Genomic DNA, 16,154 nt, shown 5'->3' with positions numbered 1-16,154 from the left:
TTTCACCTGCCTTGGCCTCCAGCTGGGTAACTTTGGTGCATTTTTGCGCTTTATCGTGGTTTATGTCCTTAATGTGGGTCTACTGCTATAAACAATACATATCATATTATTACACTTACAGACGACTCCGGTAACGGATCTACGCTCTCTTTGATTTAAGCAATGTGTGCAAAGTATTGCCACATGATAAAACTCCCCATGGAAGTTCTCATTAGGCAGCTATGAAATGAAAATGCAGTATAATTGTGATTAACATGAGCTGAATGCAACATTTCATCAGGCCAGATTTACTCTATAAAAGGGGAGTGTTGGAGTGTGTGGATGTAACGGCAGGAAAAACAACATTCTTCCAGTAGAATCCGAGTAAAGAGACATTTTAGTGTGATAAGGGAGACTGGAGGCCCTGAACCTTGTGGCCCTCTGTGCTTCAAACCAATGCGCAATGACCATCTGCAGGGGCCGCACCGTTTAACGGTCCAAGTATATGACACCATAACCAAGAGATAAAAACAAAAGATGTAATGTTATTGAAATCGGGCACCTCTACATTCACAATCAGCCAAAATATCTGGCAGGCTGTCACGCCATTCTGTTTGAACCATTCATCGTATCTTACACAGGTGATGGTATCAGATGTTTGGACCGCAATATCAGTCCTTTAATCTCAAAGTTTAAACCTGTAACCCAGCCAAGATTTAAGCTCTGGGGGGGAAAAAATATGAATAAATTTCCCATCTACTTTTTTTTTTTCTGTTTATGTATATCATGTGTTTTTAATAATTACAAAGTAAATGATTGAATGATTTTCTTCTCATATTTTCTGATTCACTATACATTTAAGTTGTTACAAATAACCTTCATATACAAGCAATCTATTTAAAAGAAGTATATCCGGCGACCAGCGATGGTGTTGTAGACAAACTGCTGTCTTTATATTGATTGTTTCAGCTTTGCTGTACCACTATAGGCTAGATCTTTATAAAATTAACATTTAAAACAACATTATAATACTCTCCAATTTTATTTACGGAAAATCAATTCCAAGCTAAATTTGGAGAATCGCGTTCTCCTGATTTAAAACCACTGATAAATTGCCTTTGAAAGAAAAAAACAAAGTTACAAGAGCATAAAATTGCGCTCCATGGTACAACAGTAGCAGTATTAGAAGTAGTAGTATTAATAAACCGTTGTTTTCTTTAAATGAACCAGAATATGCATTTCAAATGCATGAAATGATTTGAGAGCAGTTTTATATTGGTCAGTAGTATGTTCACCCCTATCTAGCTCCACAGCCCCCACAATGGCTAAATCTGCATCTGCTCCAGATATTTGTAGGTGGGGTTTTCGTAGCCATGGTTCTGCATCTTGCTCAGGTGACGTTCTTCTGGAGATAGCATGGGGTCAACCTGAAACACAAGAGGAAGATTGAACATTTCAGTACATCCATAAAAAAGATAGACTATGATATATATACTATACCGTTCAAATATTTTAGAAAAAAAAATACTGTAAAAACTAATATTGTGAAATTATTATTACAACGGTTTTCTATTTTAATACATTTCAAAATGTAATTTATTCCTGATGTCAAAGCTGAATTAGCATCATTACTCAAGTCTTCAGTGTCACGTGAGCTGATTTTGTGATCATGAAACATTTCTTCTTATTATCAGTGTTGTAAACAGTTGTGCTGCTTAAAGTTGCAGTAAGCGATTTCTAAGGGTCCATTTACACTTGGTCATATTATGCATTTTTACTGATCGGATAGCTATGTAATTTGTTAAAGCGGTACCATTTGCACTTGCCCACATAAATGTGTCTCCGCAAAACGGATATAAATCCGATCTTCAGTTCCCGCGCTATATGCAAATTTAGTTTGCGTCAGCGAAAGCAACAGATATGAGCTTCATTTTATCATCAGCTAATTTCAAGATCAAAGACAGTGGCATCAGCACTGGTAAGATCATTTAGTCTCAATACTCATAATGAAGATGATTGTGTGTTGAGCGAATGCGTGTTGCGGTAGCGCCGTCATATCTGGCTATAACATGACATATAGCCTATAATAACACGTTCTCACACGTTTATTTATTTTTTGCATTTTGGGAGTAGTGCAATTTACATGTGGTTTCAACAACCAGATGCATTTAGACTTGGAGGAAGTGGTCTTGTGTCTCAGACCTCCTCCTGAAGTGGTTTGAGCGATCGGGTTTAAATGTTTTGAAAGGGTTTCGGAGGGCATTTACACCTGGTCTTTTCATGATCGGATAGCTATAGAGTAAACGTGAACGTGAACGTGAAGCATGAAGTGACCAGGTGTAAACAGGCCCTAAGAAATACTGTCGAGTTTTAAAGGTACACTGTGTAGGAATTTCTCCCATCTAGCGGTGAAATATTATTTTGCATTCAAACGAGTAGTACTCTCTAGCGCCTCGCTTTTTCAAATGTGTGTTGCAACTACGGTAGCCGTTATGTACCAAGAAGCAATGACAACATGTCTTTCAATAGCACTTCATCGAGTTTTCTTTTGGGTGATGAGGTTCGTTATTTCAAACAAACTGCAACTTGACAACATTATGAAGTACCATGCAGTGAAACCTTTCAAATTTGACGGGACAATGACAAGCGCCTCTCACTGATCTCCTTGTCAGTCTCTGCTGGTTTCAGTCACGTGACGCCGGCTCTGAATGAAAGCACGTTGTAGAAACGCATTGAGGTAGGCTAGTGCTTTTTGTCCCTCTCTGTTATTATAGTTTTTCAAAATGGCGGAACGACATGGAAGCCTACTTGGACTTACCCGTCCAATGTAAATAAAGATAAGAAATTATTCGCATACGAGAATAAGTCAGATCATTGGCAAAGGTAATTTTACACCAATGAGGACATATTCATGAATAAAGACATTGATTTTAGCTAATAAAATACTTTTTTTTTTTAACTACACAGTGTACCTTTAAAATCGACACCCAAAGAAACAACCCTGACCCTCCCTTCATTGCTCCGCCCCCAAAATATTGAACGCGCTATGCAACACAGGCATTGACTAATCAGACAGCTTGTGCAAGTATGGATGAATCAGCTGTGATTCAACAGCATATCTTGGCTCTGTGAAACAGCAAAAAAAACAATGTTACTGACATAAGCAGAAATAAAGTAACCTCAGCGTCCATTTTCAGGCCTTCATGCTCTCTAATGTCTCTCAAGCGCTGGAAAGCTTTTCCGATATTAACTTCCTTCTTCCAATTAAATTCCTCCGGCTCTGACCTTTTCCTCTTTGGTAACATCTCAGCTATCTCTCTTTCTACAAATGTCCCGCATGCTCACTCTCTCCCCTCCCTCATCATCATGAGTGGACACGTCCCTATTTATTTACTAAGCCAGGACTATGTATGAATGAACACTTTTTCAGCACACACAGAACAGACATCTAAGCAAATATTCACAAAATGTTTTGTTTAGAAGTTGATTTAATTTTCTCAGAAATCACTACACCTTTGATATGTTTTACTTTAATAACTAGAAAGTTCAAAAGAACAGCATTTATTTGAAACGGAAATCTTTTGCAACAGTATAAATGTATTTACTGTCACTTTTGCTCAATTTAATGCATTCTTGCTGAATAATTTTTTTTTATTTTTTTTTTGACCCCAAACCTTTCAATGGGAGTGTATATTCATTCTAATTTTAATATTATATATGTATATGAAATAACAAAATTTTCTTTGAACTTGCTTGTCCTTGAGTGCTTTGAGAGAGAGAGCATTATCCTTCACAGGGATCGAAAGAACATCTCTAGCCGTTTTGTAGTTATCCTCAAGGTTGCATTGAAAACAACAAGAGTGAATGATGGAGTGTCATGTGCGACCGTTAGCTCACCTCCACAATGCCGTGACTGATGGTGCCGTACTGCCTCTTCCTCAGCAGCACCAGACTGATCACAATCACCGTCGCTATGGCCACCGCAATCACCAGCAGGCCAATCAGAGCGCTGCTTCCGAAGCTGAAGTCATCCACCAGGGGGCGGAACGTTTCCTTCTCTGATCCACGACTGAACTGCGAGGGAAAAATAAACACCAGCGTATTTACACGCGCAAAGCACAAAGAGCTACGACAAACATGGCTAAAGACCTTTCAATGCTGCGACGAGTGCTGCTGACGCAGGGGACTCGTACTGGAACTTGTGTACAGTAATGCAGTAACAACAGTACAGTTGCCATGCAAAGTCTTGCACGTAAATCAAGCCTGTGTGATTTATTCATTTTTTTATCTGATTTTGTTGCATTTTCTATCACAAAACAGTCATCTTACAGCATCAGTTCCCCCAAAAATGAAAATTTGGTCATCATTCACTCGCTCTCATGTCATGCCAAACCTGTAGGACTTTCTTTCTTCTGCTGAACACAGAGATGTTTCGAAACATGTTCATGCTGCTCTTCTCCAACATTCTCTCTGTGTGTTCCACCAAAGAAAGTCATACAGGTTTGAAAACGACATGAGGGTGAGTGAATGATGACAGAATTTCCATTTATCCACAACTATCCCTTTAACCCTATAAAGCCTAATGTATAATAGTTGATATGCAAATTTCAAAGGTCTCTAAATTATCAGCATGATCAAAACCTGTTTAAACTTGAGTATCAAATATGATACATCAGGCTTGCGAAGAAAGCTTATTTGTTCATCTCTCGATCATCATTGTATTGCATTGCATTGTATTTTTTGCTCCCCAGCCGACATTAAATATCATCTTACTAAAACATATTATTAGGAGATAGTATTAGTAACTGATATTTATATGAATTTTATGTAAATAGTCCGTTATACAATTATAAAGATCTCAATTTACATTACAAGCAATTTGAATTTCATCTTTCTTTTTGGTCATATAAATATCAGCAACTGCAAATTACATTTTTGCTCAGTTTGGTGTTATCGTCCTCCTTGAATATGAGCTTCATATTCTCGCTATATAATTCTATAGGAGACAAAAGCCTGATGTATCGAATACAATACTCAATAAAAATGCATATGCAAACTGTGTTGAATAAACCGTTCCATTTAAAAAAGAAAACAACTATTATTTCATGGCACATTTTCAAGATCGAAATTGAGTTTATGGCATGAATGAATGTGTTGGTAGTATTGATCTGAATGTGCACAGACAGCCAATGACAGCCGTGACTGGCAGTTTTCACACACAAATGTTTAGTGCTCAATTCCATTTGTGTGAGAACCTAATGATGGCGAATGACGCGTATCCACCGGACATGCTCATGCGTCTCGCATTAAAAACATGCACACGTGCTGTGGAGGATCGTGACAAACGATGTAAAACTGTCCATTTGCTCACAGGTCGAAGTGAAGCAGCCTACTGTAATCCCCCACCAACCCATTTACAGCCCATAATATGAGACTGCAGCGTTTGACAGTACCATGTATTGGGCACAGGAGGGCGCTGTACTTACCAGAGGATCAACACCCTTCAAAATCACTTCCTTAACATCCAGAGTCTCATCAATCACCTGTCAACACAGACAGGGTAGTCTCAGTTACTTCCTTGGGAACTGAAGATTGAGTCAGTGTGTGAGAAGTGCAGTGTCTGTTAGATTACTAAAGGAGTGAGAGCGAAAAATCAAGATTGAGGGGGACCAAATGTTAAGTTAAAACATTGGTCATTGAAAAACTGAGCGACACCTAGCCTGTATATTAAAGTCCCCTCAATGTCTGTCATGGTTTTGGTGCTGTTTACAGCAATAGATGGGTGTTAAATACTGTGAGCAAATCCAAAATAATTCATGAGCTTTGATACAGTGACTATGTCCTTGTTTGGAGACATTGTCGGTTGCATTTAATGAAGGAAAAACAAGCATTTTCATCTTGGTATTGTGCTAAACATTCAATAAAGGGCTAATCAGAGCATATTTAAAGAGATAGTCACCCAAAATGTACATCTGTGAAACGTAAAAATATATATTTTGAAGAATGTTGTTAAAAGAGCAGTTTTAGTTCCCATTGGCTTCCATTACATTTTTTGTTCATACAAAGGAAGTCGATGGGAACTGAAACTGTTTGGTTACCAACATTCTTCAAGATATCCTCTGCAAGAAAAAATAAATGCATACAGGTTTGATATGACATGATGAGAGAATTTTCTTTTTGGGTGGACTATGCCTTTTATGTAGCTTAGATTCTCATAAACCTCTGATAGCACCTCTGTGTGATTTCACAAAGACAGACATGCAGAAATATTGTACAAACAAGACAAGGCAAACATATGAGTCACATTCTTCAGAGAGATCATGCATTGCAAGTCTCCAGCTCAGCCCTTCACAACCACACAGGCTCTTGTGCGAGCTGCGAACAGAGGAGACTGGAATGTGACTGGGAAATATGTGAATGTGGCATGCTATGAATGCTATGAATGAGATAAAAATGAAATAAACCAGACTTGTATTTCTGGAAGGAGATAGCAGAGCAGTGATTGCAAGGCAGCAAGTGAAGTGCTAAAGTTTAAGGTGAGATTAGATGTCAGGCATTGGTTCAGTGGAGGCTATAGATTTTTAAAATAGATCCCAATTACAATTTAGTATGCAAATAAATGCAAGAAAGAAGTCCAATCAGAATTCAACATGCAAACCATATGACGAGAACCATTGAATGGCTAACATTTAAGTAAATTCAATATTTTTACATTTTGATGATATATAAAGTTACAAAAAAAAATAGCACTGACATTAGTAAGTTTTCAGAAAATGTCAACATTCACTGCATTTGACATTATTACCATTTCGGTTTACTCTCTGAAAAAAGGTAAGAAATCACGAGACTATTCATGATTATTTTGTTTTTTTGATAGCCATAGTCACTTTTAGAAGCTCACTGCAGGTTGTACTGTCTTGTAAAGCTGCGTTGAAACCATATTTATTATAAAAAAGGAGGCTATAAATATGTTTTAGATGTATATACAATTTTAACATTTTAATTAACATTAATAATGGCTAAAACAAAAGGTAATCTGTCAACGTGATACAGAAAAAAATAGTTTCTAAAATGTATTTTATTTTTTAAGTAAAAAATTTAGCTAACAACGTAGTCTTCATAATATAACTTTTTTTTTACAACATATAAAATCCCTTTATATTTTAAAAGAGGGTCATGATCATATTTGGAGGTCAAAACATCAAAACATTAAAAAAAACACAGGCTATCTCAATCCAGTGCTGCCTTGCAAGCGCTGTAAAGACAAATAAATTCACATGGCACAGTTATTACTATGAGACCATAGTTATACACTATAAATAATTAGACTTAGAGCAAACTGTCTGTATTATTTAGCTGTTCATTTAGGTGTATCATGAAGGCATTTCTATATTTTATTATTAGCACTTAAACTGAATGTTTATAATAATCCTGAATTTGTTTTTTTTGTTAGATTGTAATGACATGAGAGTTGGCGTCAGCAGTTGGCACAGTGTACACAACAGAGCAGTAAAGTGTGTGTGGTGCTCGAGGCAGGCTGGTGGTCTCACCACATTTTCGTTGATCTTGCTCTTGCTGTTGATGACTTTTTCCTCTGCTCCAATCAGACCATCCAGACTGTTCATGCCAGAGCCTGTGGAGGGAACAGCCAACCAGAGTCATTTCTGCATTCAAATCAAACTCAAACGTTTACCAGCATCTCTGTGATCAACAGTAGCTGCCATCAAGACCATAACTTCGATTTTTAGCCGATTCATGGCCAGAAACCTGCTGCCTTGCCAATCTGTTTCCCAGCGCAGTCAGTCAGGGGGTGGCACAGGCACACCAACACAGACTCATTCATTAGTCATGACCTTATTACAGTGTATGATGTAGAAGCTCCCACTGAACCCAGAGTCCTCCTGGATCCGCCCAGGCAAGCTCAGTGTAAACAGTAAGAGGTGTGATCTACTGTGGTCAAAAGGTCTCTTCCTGGAAGAATTAGTGCCTTGAGACTTCCTGTGAGCACTTGTTTCCAGTAACAGCTCTATGAATAGACAGAATCACCCTACATATTAAACAATTAAAGTCAACATGAACCTGCCTTCATAACCCATTTTACTAACACATTTCTGAATGGAACAACTGACAGGATGGTCAAAAGTGGTCGTTCAATACCAGAACCAGGAATTAGGCCATTTAAACTTCTACCTGCTGGGAACTGACATGGCTAATGGTCAATTTGCTTTAAATCCTAATATTTTATTAAATTAAAGCTGCAGTCTGTACGTTTTTTGTGTAAAAAAAAAAAAACATGAATCCATTTTTCATTTTTCATTTTTCGTGTTTTTGTTTGTTCGTGAATCACTACGGTACACCTATAATACGTGTTTATATTTAGACTATTTTAGACCGGTCAGGTCGTACCACAGCGTCATAGACATAAACAGTGCGAAGTAGCTCCGGCTACATTGTTCTTCGGCAAGACGCATGCAGTTCTGTTTATTAACCGCTAGAGCGCCAAAAGTAATGGACTGCAGCTTTAACATTAAAAGGCCATTAAATGTTGAGAATTTTAAAGACCGCATTTCCAAAACAATGTATGGGTTAAATATCTGGATATTCAGATTAAGAACAATTACATACAATGTGCACATGTAGTGTACTTCAAATCTTAAAAGTATATATTTTTTGAAAACTACTTGCAGATAAAATATTACTGAAATCAAAGGTCACTTAAGTGCACTTACAGAAAGTAGACTTTCATGACTGTTTCTTAACACACTTAAGCAAACTTTTAAAAGGTGCATTTTGTAATATCAATTGATATAAGTAGACTTATTATGATGTGTTGACTAACATATTAAAGCAAGTGTAAAGTACTTGATTATAATTTTAACGGTAGTGTGTTATTTGATATTACACTGATGTTACATGATCATTACAATGTGTAATTAAAAGTATATTAAAATACATGACATTGAAGTATATTTTGGTTTACGATGAATGCTTGTCAGTTCTTTTAGCAGTACACTAACAATACGGAGTGGTGCAGGGGTAACGTCAGAACCCGGAAGACTAATTCACCGCTGGTCCCTTCGAGATTTTCCTATGTATTGTCTAAATACTTATTAGAAAAAATAAACATAAATGTTTCAAAATAAGTGTTTTCGATATGGGTGTTTGTAACTAAACAACGAAGTGTCATCAAGTGACGTTTACCACAGGTTTTATTTTACTCATAAACTGAAAAATCCCATTACAAAATTTTGAAGGAATCAGTGACAAATTAGTCTTCTGGGTTTTGACACCTCTCTATTTCAAGACAACAGAAGCACTTGTGAAATTTCATATACAAATTTACTTAAGTAGGTAAAAAAAAGCAAAGAATTGCATTTAATATAAATTTTAACTTTAAAATATTTTCATTTAATTGTAAACAGCATGCAATTAAGTGGCTAAAACGTACTTTTAGCAGCACGCACTTAAGTATATTCTTTTAAAGTATATTATTTTCGTAATAATGACTCTTTAAAAAAGCATGCTAAAGAGTACTTCTCTTTCATAAGGGACATATGATTAGATTAATTTAAAACATTAAATAGTGTAAATAGAATGTTTTCCACTGTTGTGTTACAAGAGAGAAAATGCTGTCAATGCTGGAAGCTTCTAAAGACACCTGGCTAAAATGAGTCCTGGTTGCATAATACCACGCCGGAGAAATCTCATTGGTTGAGAGGAGAACAATACCTTTTGCCCACACTCATTGTTTGACTGTCAAAGCAGCAGGTCACCACCACTAAAAGATTAACTACGTTCAGCGGCAGTCATAAGGTCTGGAGAGAAGCGCTTGCAGATTAACCATGCACGACCGAACCACAAAATACATATACACACACCACCGGCAAAACTTAACACATGAAGGTGAATGTGTGTAACTAAGACAATTAGACTGCACAAGTGAAATGAGAACAAAAACAAAGACCAATCAGAGATGGACATTTTCAGAAAGAAAATGTGGGTAGTGCTCGCCTGTGCTTACTCACCACCACGATGCTAGTGTTTTGTGGGTGGTTGTAAGGTGTTGCTAAACAGTTTATAAGGCATTCTGTGTGTTTTTTTTAGCTAGCTCCTGGGGCCAAGTGATTGCAAGTTAGCTCATGTAAAAGAGCACATCCTCAAGTCCGTCTGCTAGCTATAAATGCCACTTTCTAAGCAAGTTATGTAATTTAAATTATCCATCAGACGAAAACCATCCGATCACCATTTCAAAAGTAAGAGCACACCACTCTTCCACAAGCTGCTTGATTTGAAGTATCATTCATGTCTTCAGTACAAACGATATGGTACAATTTATGCTCTAAAGTTTAAAGGAACACTCCACCATTTTTTGAACTGGGGCTTATTCACCGTCTTTCCTACATTTAGATAGGTGGGCAAATGCATTTTTGTCTCAGTGCATGCATTGTTTTAGTTTGGCAGGGTCGCCGCTAGCTTAGCTTAGCATAATGAATGGAATCTTTGTTGCCAGCTAGCATGTCCAGAGTAAAAGTGATAAAATAAAATAAAATACCTAATTACTCCTTGTGGCCTGCGTATTCACAACGAGTACAAATAGCGATGCAGATTAAGACTAGGTGATTTCCTAGGCAGATATTGACTTGAGACTATATTGGGGTGAAGCACAGGCAAAGCACTGCTATTTGGGCGCAGAGATATCATGCAACACCTGAAATCCCACAACTTCCGTCAAACTACCGGCGTGAATATTAGCTACTATAGCTGATATCTCTGCGCCCAAATAACAGTGCTTTGTCCCAATATTGTCCCAAGTCAATATCTGCCTAGGAAATCACCTAGTCTTAATCTGCATCGCTATTTGTACTCGTTGTGAATACGCAGGCCACACGTAGTAATTCTTTTTTTTTGAATCACTGTTACTCAGGACATGCTAGCTGGCAACAAAGAATTCCATTCATTATGCTAAGCTAAGCTAGCGGCGACCCTGCCAAACTAAAACAATGCATGTACTGAGACAAAAATGCATTTGCCCACCTATCTAAATGTAGGAAAGCCGGTGAATAAGCCCTATTTAAAAAAAACGGTGGAGTGTTCCTGGAATTATTATTATTATTATGAATATTAATTACATTTATATAGCGCTCATGGTTAGGGTGTCGTTTCAATTCCTAACCCCAAGTATAAGCAATAGTAATAGTGAATTGCAAGCATCACTAATAATCTAAGAGTAGCTTAAATGTGCATTTATATGAGGTGGGATCACAAGGTTAAATGGTTAACAGGTTTATGTTCCAATTGTACAATCTGGGAGCAAAAGCTAGCTGTGGGTCAGTTGGAAAAGCGGTCCTGCAACGGAATTACTATATTAACGAGCTCCTGTCATTAAAAGCGCAAGATAACAGGAGAGTGACGAGAGGAGGCCCAATAAGTAGCAAATGAGTCCTAAGGATCTGTCCACAGAGAGCTGGGTCTGAATCAGGTTATTTGTATTCCTGACACAGGCAGGTAGTGAGGCAGCCATAACTGCTTTAGCACCACACAGCACATTTACACTGGACTCGTTCTCAGATCCAAATAGCTAATTAGCTTAACAAGCTGCTTGGACTTTTCATTAGGCAAAGCTCTTCCGGCCAGACATTGAGAGATGGGATGTTTGGTCTCTCTATCTGAGGGAGTGACTGAGAGAGGAAATTAAGAACAAGATGGCTAACAGGGCTGAAGGGACAGACAGAGCAAAACCATGGGGTGGAAATACAGTAAAACAAATATGAGGACAGATGGGAAGATGATTCAAGATGTATGAAAGTAGAGCTGGGTAAAAATTCGGATTTATTTTCATTTGAGCAATACGGTATAGATTTGTAAAACCCCAAAATGACAGATTTATCCATAAATAATAACAACAATAATATAATTTTTATTATGTTTATAAATAATAACAATAATAGTAGCAATTCTTTTTTATAAAATAAATATATATTTACTTTAAAAAAAGAATGTCATTAATCCAGGACGTGGTCACAGAACCCCGCACTTTATGTGTGTGAATCAGATTTATTTTTTTCTACTTTTTAAATTTGGCTTGGAGTTTTAAAAAGTCATAATAGTTTTTAATATGCTCCTTAATCATAACATGGGGTCACAATGCACATAATGTACTACAGCATAAAAATGTGTAAATAATTTGTAAAAACAGGCATGACATTACTGAAATATTCCAAATTGATCCAATATCAGATTAAATATAGAAAAAATATATGACTCAATACCCAGCCCTATATGCAAAAAATACAAATAATAATAATAAAAAAAGCACAAACACAACGTTTAGGAGGCTGAAGAGGGGGGAAAAGAGAAAAGCAGCAGAAACCCACCTTTCTTGAAGGCACGAGGCGGTTCAGAGAGATCGCCTAGGCATTGCATACAAGCAAAAGACAAAACAAGAAAAGATTGAAATATAAAAAGAGGGGGAAAAAAACAGGTGAGTAAAAGAGTAAGTTAGGGTTATCAAGCTGTGTCTGCGGACGGAGAGGAAAATCCCGCAGGGACAGAATGATAAAAAAACAAAACAAATCAAAGAACAGGTGAAAGAAAGAACCAGGATGTGTTTCTGGACAGGCCTGTCATAATGAAAGCCCTCCTGGGCTCTAATGTGCTTAATATATTGCTCTTTTTTGTATATTTCACCTTAATTTCGCCCATTTTGCCCTTTCCTTCAAGGCTTGGCAGGGCAGTGAAAGCAGGACTGGGCGCTGAAAGAGAGAGATTTTCAAAGCACTTGGCTGCAGTGTGACGCCAGAGCCTCAGGCTTTATGATTTTAGCTGAACTTCAAATGTCGTTGTGTTTAAGGCGATGCCAGTGGGGATTCAGGCAAGCTTAGATAAGCAGAAACCTACAGCCCGAGTGCAATATTTGGGCTTCAGGGTTTCATTCAGCATTTAGAAAACATTAACACGAATAGGCCTCATGCTGCCAGAGAGCTTCCCCTGACTGGCTTTGAGAGAGAAGCTACAAGCTAAAGCTTTAGTACTGACTCAAAACAGACACTTTAACAAGAGCCAGCCAGAGAAAAAGCCATTTCAGGAATGTGTGAACAAGGCACTGTTGGCTGAGCTTTTCCTGGAAAACTTCCAGGTCACATTTCACCCATTTCAATAAAAATAAATGTTATTTTGAACGAAGAAAAATATATTTTTAGAATAATTTATACGTTTTGAATTGAAAATTATTACTTATTAATTTTGGGGTGACGCATGACCCTAATATAAGTTTTTTGCTCATCTGTTTGATTCATAACAGTATGAACAGCACAAACCACATGGAATCTGATCTTTTCGATTCAGATTGGGTCACTTCCATAAGTGGTCCACAATCAGATCAAGTCTGATGTTTTGCAATGCGACCGCAGTCTGAACAGAATTCATGCAAATTTTACTTCACTTTAGATTCATCACAATTCAAGTAGCCAATGTAGACCAATGTGCACAAAAAGTATTCTCGTCGCTTCATAACATTAAGGCTGAAACACTGCAGTCACATGGACTATTTCAACCATCTTTACTACCTTTCTGGGCCATGAAAATGGCAATTGGGTTGCAGTCTATGAGGGGGTCAGAAAGCTTTTGGATTCATCAAAAATATTTTAATTTGTGTTCTGAAGATGAGCGAAGGTCTTACGGGTTTGGAAAAACATGAGAGAGTAATTCATAACAGAAATTTCATTTTTGGATGAACTTAACTCTTTAAATGCAAATACATCAATTAATGTCCTTTACAGTATTTATCTCCCATCACATGATATAAATTAAACAAAAATAATGGTCAAATGAAACATTTGCATTTATTTGTTTCACTTAGCAAATAGCCAACCATTTAGCCAACTAAGCAAGCATATCCTCTGGTTACTACAGGAAAACCAATCTTCATCGAATGCTCTCAGTGTTAGATATGGTTATAACAGTATAGTATCACAAATATGATATTTAATAGAGAGTGGAAATATGATATTCAATAGTATTAGTTTCATCTTCATTTTAAGTGCTATAACTGAATGATATGGGGTTCAACCCTGCTGATACCTATACCAATACCAGCCTAAACTGGCTTGCTGGTCTCCCAGTTTGGTTTGACAAAGACCAACTTGGCCAGGCTGGGAGACCAGCTTAACCGGCTAATACCTATGGAAACTTGTTTCTGCCATGGAATAAAAAATATATATAATTGCAACCTTTTTTCTCACAATTCTGTGAGATAAAGTCAAAATTGTGAGGGAAAAAAAATCTGATTGTGAGTTTATATCTTGCAATTCTTACTTTTTTCTATTAATTGTAAGACAAACTCGAAATACACAATTTTGAGGGGAAAAAAAAGTCAGAATTGTGAGATAAAAAAATCGCAATTTTTATTTTTTTTTAAATCGCAATTTTAAACTTTGCAAAAACACAAAGTTTTTTTTTTTTTGTTCCATGACGGAAACAAGGTTCAATTAAAACCAGCAGACTGACTGGGTTTAGCCGTTTTTTTCCTACAGGGAAGTGGGTAGTGGCGGCATGACACTGACGCAAAACCTGCCTCGGCAACAGTGCCATATGGACTACTTGCACTGAGCTTCATGACGCACTTCAGTTTTGAAATAGTACAACCAATTTATTTCCGGATATGTATATTTTAATGTGCTGTAGTCATCGAGTTGACTAAACGGCAACTAAACGAGAGTCCGCGAGAATACTTAAAAATATGGACTTTTCAGAGACAGGAGAAGAGATATTATAATGAGAATAAATGAGTAAAGAGTTTTCTAAACTCAAACTAAACATGAAGTTTTAATGCTGAGAAAGCAGCGGCTAGTAAACATACGTGATTTTCACCACATGATGTCAGTGCTCGTCTTGACTAGTGACCGCGATGCTGAAGTGTATGATACCTGATGAATATGAACCCTTATTTATTTGTATTAAATATTTTAATCGCTTGTGTGTCATTTTTCATAGTCAATCATTTCACTATGTAATTTACCTATTTATGCAAAACTTCTTAATATTCAAAGTAGTAGCATTGTTTAACAGTGACACTTTACGGTTTAAGATTAATTAAATATTTCAAACGTTAAATTTACCGCAAATTCATTCAATTCGAATATTTTACAAGACTGGAATAAGAGCACCAAAGCACACAAACAATCCTTGTTATCAGTCAAATTCATTTAAAAATGTAAATGCAAACTCAACAGGTTTGAAATATGATCAGGAAGAGAAAAACACTTTTAATTGGAAGACGAGCACTAGACTGCTGCAGGTTAGTGGGGAAATATTATATTCAGACTGCACAGTTGGAAAGAATCTGTGAACATGATTCATTGTTTTAATCAATTGCGAGCCATAAAACGCAGTAATAATCTGCATTCTCAAGCATGTAGGTGCGCTGAATGTAATAAGTAGAACGTGGAAGTAGTTGTGCAAGTAGAGACCATTGAGAGCACAGTGAGCCTCAAAGATTTGTCAGTGTAGATTCAGACAAGAAACTCACCCTCGGGTTCAGCGGGTGAGCCCAGAGAGTTGACCTGGAAGGGGCGGAAGGGCTTTCCTTCAAAGGCAGGAACCTCCACGCTCTCCTCAGAGGATACAGTGACATCAGGCTGAGACTCAGAGATGGAGGACAGGAACTGGTCCATATCTGCCTTTTGATCCTGCAGAAGTTCATCTTAATTGGTAGATACAGAGAGGAACATGGTTAAAAACAGCAAATCACAGGAGGGAAGAGATGGAGAAAGGGATCTATCCCAAAACCATGCATGAAGCAGTCATAAACGTGATCAATTATCCATTACAAGGTTTCGTACTGCGACATTTCCAGGCATCGGTAAAGATATTTAAAAAATTGCCCCCTTCTAGTACTTCTCTAAACTTGCAAAAACATTCTCCACAGAGTCTGGCTTAAAAACTACACATCTTCACACACTAGTGGGAATCTGGAGGAGTCTTGACCCAGTTCTGTCAAACCCCACAGACTAGTCTCATCTCTTCTACACAATGCCACTGCTCCTCTCGTAAAATGAATGAAAAAGAAAAAAAATGTGTTAAGTGCAGTCTCTGGGAAAAGCTTCCAACTGAAACAAACAACACGGCACAACAAACGCTTCAGAACACTCTAATTTACTTTGATTGCAGTGAGATGT

At 37.3% G+C, this 16,154-nt stretch overlaps 1 protein-coding gene across 4 annotated transcripts in view; it reads right to left on the bottom strand.

Moving 5' to 3' along the window:
- Positions 1 to 324: 324 nt before the first annotated feature.
- Positions 325 to 16,154, bottom strand: part of aplp2 (amyloid beta (A4) precursor-like protein 2) — an 87,918-nt gene continuing 72,088 nt past the window's right edge. For 2 of the 4 annotated variants that reach the window (XM_079621239.1, XM_079621241.1), the window contains 6 exons: positions 15,506 to 15,679; positions 12,354 to 12,389; positions 7,530 to 7,612; positions 5,466 to 5,522; positions 3,877 to 4,053; positions 325 to 1,406 (listed from right to left, as the gene is read on the bottom strand). In XM_079621239.1, the coding sequence (XP_079477365.1) occupies positions 1,305 to 1,406; positions 3,877 to 4,053; positions 5,466 to 5,522; positions 7,530 to 7,612; positions 12,354 to 12,389; positions 15,506 to 15,679 (629 nt within the window). In that variant the 3' untranslated portion in view covers positions 325 to 1,304. The remainder of the gene's footprint in view (positions 1,407 to 3,876; positions 4,054 to 5,465; positions 5,523 to 7,529; positions 7,613 to 12,353; positions 12,390 to 15,505; positions 15,680 to 16,154) is intronic. The other 2 variants (XM_079621242.1, XM_079621240.1) reach the window with 1 other exon arrangement.

Source organism: Phoxinus phoxinus (assembly GCF_949152265.1).
Source record: "Phoxinus phoxinus genome assembly, chromosome: 8".
In the NCBI taxonomy this organism is placed as follows: domain Eukaryota; kingdom Metazoa; phylum Chordata; class Actinopteri; order Cypriniformes; family Leuciscidae; genus Phoxinus; species Phoxinus phoxinus.
Note: the sequence above shows the minus strand (reverse complement) of the source record. Positions and strands in the feature narration are given on the sequence as shown.